This window comes from Fukomys damarensis, unplaced genomic scaffold (genome assembly GCF_012274545.1).
Source record: "Fukomys damarensis isolate Sample0158 unplaced genomic scaffold, DMR_v1.0_HiC HiC_scaffold_37, whole genome shotgun sequence".
NCBI classification, from domain to species: domain Eukaryota; kingdom Metazoa; phylum Chordata; class Mammalia; order Rodentia; family Bathyergidae; genus Fukomys; species Fukomys damarensis.
In genome coordinates, this window is record NW_022900949.1 from 8661765 (window position 1) to 8668133 (window position 6369).

The 6369-nt window shown below is 58.6% G+C and overlaps 1 protein-coding gene across 4 annotated transcripts in view; it reads right to left on the reverse strand.

Annotated features, from left to right (window-relative positions):
• Nucleotides 1-2797: 2797 nt before the first annotated feature.
• The window catches only part of Yju2 (YJU2 splicing factor homolog), a 16103-nt gene continuing 12531 nt past the window's right edge, over nt 2798-6369 (reverse strand). For 2 of the 4 annotated variants that reach the window (XM_010634827.3, XM_010634825.3), the window contains exons 7-8: nt 5663-5795; nt 2798-4711 (exon numbers count right to left, since the gene is read on the reverse strand). In XM_010634827.3, coding sequence (XP_010633129.1) covers nt 4599-4711; nt 5663-5795 — 246 coding nt within the window. In that variant the 3' untranslated portion in view covers nt 2798-4598. The other 2 variants (XM_010634826.3, XM_010634829.3) reach the window with 2 other exon arrangements.

A 6369-nucleotide genomic window follows, 5' to 3' on the forward strand; every position in this document is an offset into this window, starting at 1 on the left:
CGGACCCCGAGCCCTGGACCGAGCTTGGGCGAAGAGGTGGAGGGCAGGACGTGGGCACGGGCGGGCGCTGGCACCTCCCGGGGACGCGAGGGGTGCAGGGGACACGGGGGCGGGGAGTACGGAGCAGCGGTGAAAGTGGACGCAGAACCGGGGTATGGACCTGACCGCCAGAAGGGGTGACATCGTCCGGGGGACCGCGACAGAGGATTGAAATTGGGCCAGCGTCTGACGGTCGAACATCTGCCCGGGAGACGCAACCGTGCAGCAGTTGCGAGAGGCCGCTGGCCGTGCTGCCGTGGAGGGACTCAAGGCACAGCACCGGGAGGCGGCGGGGACTGGGACGTGACTCCCCCATCGGGCTCCTGTCCGCCCTCCCCGGGGACTCACGGCAGGGCGGGGAAGGCCGGGCAGCTGGCGGGTAGGGGAGATGCTATCTGTGCCCGCCTGGTGGCCTCGCATCTGTCCCTTTGTGGCTTTCGGGTGGGAGGTGGGTCGGGGAGAGGAGGGAGAAGGGTCTCAAGTCTGGCTGTTTTTCACCACGACAGCTGTCTGGGGTCAAGGGACTGAAAGATTTGGGGATGGGGGTGGGTAGTGGCCAAATCAAGAGCAAAAATCATCTTTTCTTTCCCCAAAGAACCCGAGAGTGGCGCTCAGAGAGGTTGGGGACCCCGGTTCCCTACTCCTGGCTTGCCCAGGAGTGCAGTTTGAAATGGCACAGGGGAGAGGAAGTCAGGGCCAGGAGCTGTCCTGCAGAATAGCGGGTTGGGAGAGTGGTCTGCAGCTTCCTCTGCCGTGGTTTCCCTTCGTGAGACAAATGAGGCCAGGCTTGGGGGCACTCACTAGGGAGGCTGAGGCAGGAGGATTGCTGTGATTGCTTGAAGCCAATTTGGGCTACACAGAGACCCTGCCTCGAAACAAAGACAAATGGGGTTTCTTCCAGATCCCAGGAAGCTGGAGGGAGGGTGCCCAGAAGGGATCGTTACACACGTCCTTCACTATACAGACGAAGAAACTGAGGCACAGAGCCAAGGGGGTCTTAGTCACCCAGGGGCTCATTGGGGCCTGGGCACTGTCACGGGGCCTGGGCTGGAGTTTCCGTGGAACCGGAGTTCTCCCTCTCCCCTCCTCCACTAGCCCCACTTCCCAGGCGGGAAAACTGAAGCCCAGAGCCCCGAAGACAAAGGCCCCGTCTGGCCTACCCTGTCCGCACCAGCTGTGCCCCCAATCCGGACCTGTTGAACTCGGCTGCTTCGCACGCCCCGTTCCCTCCCCCCAGCTCCCGATCCTCCGCTCTCGGATCCGCGGCAAGGTGGGGTCCCTAGGGCTGGTCTGGGAGCACGGCGGGTAATTGTCCTGTCTTCTGTCAGCCGCGAGGCAATTCCCAGCTCGGGATGAGCTGTTGACAGTTCCCATCAAACCCGAGCGCGGTCTCTGTCGGCTAAATACATCACGGCTGAGGCATAAATATTTGAAAGGGGCCTTCTAATTACACGCTGTGGCAGGAATAGCAATTAGGGGCCCGAGGCAGAATCAAACGGCGTTTGACTTCCCTGCGACTTTGCCTTTGAGCCGCTTTCTCCGGGGCTTCCCCACCCTGAGGGGAGGGGCCAGGCTGGGGGTCCCCGCCCCCACTGGCAGCTTCTGGCCGCCCGGTGGGGCTCTGCTTTCTGAGGACCCCGGTTCCCCAGGACTCAGGTTCCTAATCCCAGCCTCCTCAACCTTGAGGGGACCTAGGGCTATGTTCTCCCTACAAAACAGAATAGGAACTGGGGGCTGGCAAGAGCTAGCTACTCACTTTGCTTTTGGGGATTTTGCTTTGCTTTTTGAAATATAATTCCTATACTGTAGAGTTCATACCTCACTTTTTTCTAGTACTAGGGATTGAACCCAAGGCCTTTTCTTGTTTTCAGACAGGCTTCCTTGAACTATGTAGCTCAGGCTGGCTTCAAATTGTTGGCAATCCTCCTGCCTCAGCCTCCTAGTGCTGGAAAGGCAGGTGTGCAGCACCACACCCGGGACCCCTTTATATAATGCACTGGGGGTGGGGCTTTCCTCGTGTGTTTCAGGCCCCAGTTCCACCTAGCACCACGAAGATACACACACACACACACACACACACACGCAGTGCCTTTTAATATATTTGCAAGGCTGTGTAATTAACATCACTATCTGGTTCCCAACATTCCTAAAGAAAACGCCCTATCTGGTTAGCAGTCACCCATCCCCTCGCAGCCTCTGGCACCTTCCTGCTGAGTCACCTGTGCCGGGCATTTCCCGTCCACACAACCCACATTGAGTCCTGTCTGGTGTCTCTCTAAGCAGGACGCTCCCCAGGTCTGTCCACATGGTGTCACAGCTGTGCCCCTGCCTGGCTGAGGGACGCTCAGGTGTGTGGCCCACAGTAGGTGCTCAAGGAATGTTTTAGGCTGGATGGGGACTCAGAAAGGAGCCAGAGACCGCGGTTCTTGGTTAGGACTACACCTGATCTCTGTCCCTGTGCCCTAACTCCTAGGGCAGAAGCCCTGGGGCCCCAAATCTGAAAGGGGGCTGGGAGCTGTGGAGCCAGGACAGGAGGGGGCGGGTAGGGAGAGATCGAGATGGTGTGGCCCCTAGCAGGGCTTCAAATCTCCTAATCCAGGCCCGATGTGGCGGCACACACCTGTAATCTTTTTTTTTTTTTGGTACCGGGGATTAAACTCGGGTCCTTGCACTTGCAAGGCAGGGCCACCGAACCACTGAGCTAAGTCCCCAGCCCTACACACCTGTAATCCTAACACTCAGGTCGCCGAGGCAGGAGGACTGCTGTGAATTTCAGGCCATCCTAGGCTACATACATAGTGAGACTCTGTCTCAAAAAGCAAAACGGAACAAAGAGAAAGTCCTAGTCCAACAGGCAGTGGTGGGAGGCTCTATCTTAGGAGCTCCTGGACATAGCCTTTTAATTTTCTTCTTTTTGCAGCACTGGGGATGAACTGCTGTCAGACAGGTGCTCAACCACTGAGCTACGCCCACCCCTTTTTACCTACTTTGAGACATGGTATTTCTGACGTGACCAGGCTGAGCTCAAACTTAGGGTCCTCCTGCCTCAGCCTCCCAAGTCTCCCTGGCCCAGTTCTGCCTTTGCCAATTCACAACCTTGAGTCTCAAATGATGGCTTGCTGATGGGAGAGGCAGGATTCCGTCCCTTGGAGGACCCAGCCCAAGGGAAGGAGTGTACATCTGAGAAGACAAGGCCTGACTTCTGTCTGCAGCTGACCCGGGTGGAGGCACGAGCTTCCCTCAGATGTTCGGGCTGCTGGGGGCTCGGTGCAACCTTTGAGGGCCCATCCGACCGGCAGGCAGCGCAGCGGGGGAGGGCGATGAAGGCCCCAGCCGCAGAGGAGGCTCCCGTTGGGGGCGGTGACAGCTGCAGTTGGTGGCGGCAGTGGGGACAGCCTGGTGCGGTGCTGGGCACGGGCACGAGGCAGGTGCACCCTCTCCTGCTGGGCCCAGGGGGCCCCAGTGTCCCCCACGCTCAGCCCTCTGATGTGCGGCGGCCCCAGGGGAGCTGATGGAGGAGATTCTGGATGCGGCCTGACAGCCCCGAGAAGACAGGGTGACAGCTCCTTTATCTGGCGCTGCGGGCACTGTGAGCATGGAAGGGGAGGGGGATGTGGGATGACAGGAGGGGCCGGGGAGCCGGGACACAAACCACAGACCCAGCCGCTCCCTCTACCGGCTCACTGTCAGGAGCCCCTACATCGGGACTGGGGGCCAAGGACAAGGCTGCTCTGAGGACACGGGTGAGAAAGGAAAGCCCCAGGAAAACAAGAATTAAACATAAAAATATCCAGTTGCTGCCTGCCTCAAAAGCGCAAGGTCCTGAGTTTGACTCTTGGTACTAAAGGCAAAAAGCAAAACAAAACAAAAACCAGTTAGGTATAGTAGCACACGCCTGTCACTCTAGCACTCTAGGAGGCTGAGGCAGGAGGATCACAAGTTGCGCCTAGGCTGTGCAACTTAGCAGGATTGAGTCTCAAGAAATATAAAGGGCTGGAGATGTAGCTCAGTGCAAAGGCCCTGGGTTCCATCCTTAGTACTGTTAAGATACAAACAAAGGACAAAGCAAGCCCGGCTCTGCCACACTCCCACGGCGACACCTGGAGCCACGATGTGGGCCTGCAGAGCTGGGTGCTGGGTACCTCTTCTCTTTGTGAAGGCCTGGGGCTCGGCCGTTCTGTTACAGCTCAGAAGTCAGGCGGACGCAGTACCTGAGCTTGGCACTAACAGAGCTGTGCGGTGGCCCGACCCGGCCCCACATCCGGTACCACACCCTGGGTCTGCACCCTGGGGTCTTGAGCAGAGGCCTCGCTGGCCCAGCCCTCCAGAGCAGCCACCCAGACCACAGACAGAGCCTTTTATTGCTTCCAGATGGCTCTGTGGGTGGAAGGGGTGGAGATGACCCGGGGACAGGGCAGGGTGGCACAGGCCGTAACACAAGGGCAGCAGGGCCAGAGAGAGGAGAGACACAAGTCCGTGGCAGCTGTGGGAGGTGTCGGGGCCTCCTGCCTCTCTGGAATGACCCCTGCACCGTGACGCCTGTCGCTGGGACGGTGGGGTCAGACGCTGTTGTCACTGTCCTCACTGTCCCCATAGGCTCCCAGCTGGCCCAGGGAGGAGGCACCGCGTGGCAGGGAGGCGGGGTCAGCAGCCCCTCTGCTCTCTGGGGCTCCTGCAGGGAGAGGGAAGGTTGGCCCAGGATGGCTGGGGGATGGGGCCAGCACCTCTGCTCGCGTGGCAGTCTGGACACCATGAGGCTGCCTGTGGGGACGGCCCCTGGCAGGGCCCGTTGGGGGTGTAAGCCTTAAGCCACATACCCTTTTCAAGAACTTGTTTTCCCTGTACTGGGGATGGAACCCAGGGCCTCTGCACTGAGCCACATCCCAGCCCTTTTTATTTTTATCATGGGGCAGGTTCTTACCAAGTCACTAAGCTCCCCAGGCTGGGCTCTGACTTGCAATCCTCCTGCCTCAGCCTCCCGGGGTGCATGCAGGTGTGCAGCACCCGCTAACCCCCCGCGCACATCCTCTGACATAACCACCCCCCGTGGGACTGCACTGCTTGGCCAGACCCTGAGCTCTCCACCCGTCAGGCCGACCCACCCCAACTGTCCAGCTGCTGGGGTGGGGGCCACCAATGGCGGACCAAGACAGACACTAGGACATGGGCTGGGACTTGGCGACTCCACTCCCCTGACTGGGAGATGGAAAGGACGCGTGACAGGTTTATTTAGGGCTTGGACATTCTTGTTCCTTTTGTCATTAAAAGAGGAAAAAGAATGGTGACTTGCGCCTGTAATCTCAGCACTATGAGACTGAGGGGGGAAAGTTATGAATTCCAGGTCGGCCTGGCAACGCAGTGACTTAGCGAGCCTGTCTCAAAATAAAAACTAAAAAGGTGAGATGTCACTCGGTGCGAGGTCCTGGGTTCCACCCCCAGTACCACAGAGAAAGGGGAAAAAAAGGAAGAGGTGGAGGGCGGCCCTTCCCTCTCCCCGCCCTGCAGAGCTGCCTGGGGTCACCCAGCCCCGCATTCCGCAGGCCCAGGAAACGCTGGGAGGCAGGGAGCGCTACCCCCTACCGGCCATAGGTGGAGCTGCACACAGCTTGGCCTGGGAACTGACCTGAGCCGGGAGGAGCCTGGCCAGGCTGGGGGCCGGCGCCCTCCGCTTCTGTCTTCGCCTTTTTCACCACCACCAAGCCAGAGAGCTGCGACCTGCTGCCCAGGCCATCCGTCTTCCTCCTGGCCTTTGGGGCCTGTAGCGTAACAGGAACACAGGTTGGTGCAGGGCCCCAGGCCCAGCCAGCTCTCTGAACTCTGCTCCTGCCCGTGCCGAACCACCCTCCAGCACTCCGAGCTCACCAATCTCTCCGCTCCTCTTAACTTCTCTATGGCTCCCTACTGCCCAGGCTTGGTGCTCAGGGCTTCTGCCTGCCCTACACCCCATACACGGGACCTGAACATTCTCCTGTGACCTCTCACTTGCAAGCCTTCAGCTCTCTTGTCTCCCTCTCCTGGAATGTCCTCCCTTCCTCACTCACCTGCCAACTCCTACTCGTCCCTCAAAACCGAACTCATGGATCCCCTCCCTTGTGAAGCTCAGGCGGTGAGACTGGAGGGGGTGGTACTTCTTATACACTCGAAAAGCTTCTATTAAAGATGTGATTGAAAGCCCTGTGTGGGTGGCATGTGCCTATAAAGCCAGCTATAGCAGAGGCTGAGGCAGGAGGATCTCGAGTGTAAGCAAGACTTTGTCTCAAAATAAAATAGTTTGATCCCTGGTAGCAAAAAAAAAAAAAAAAAAAAAAAAAAAAAAAAAAACAAAAAAAC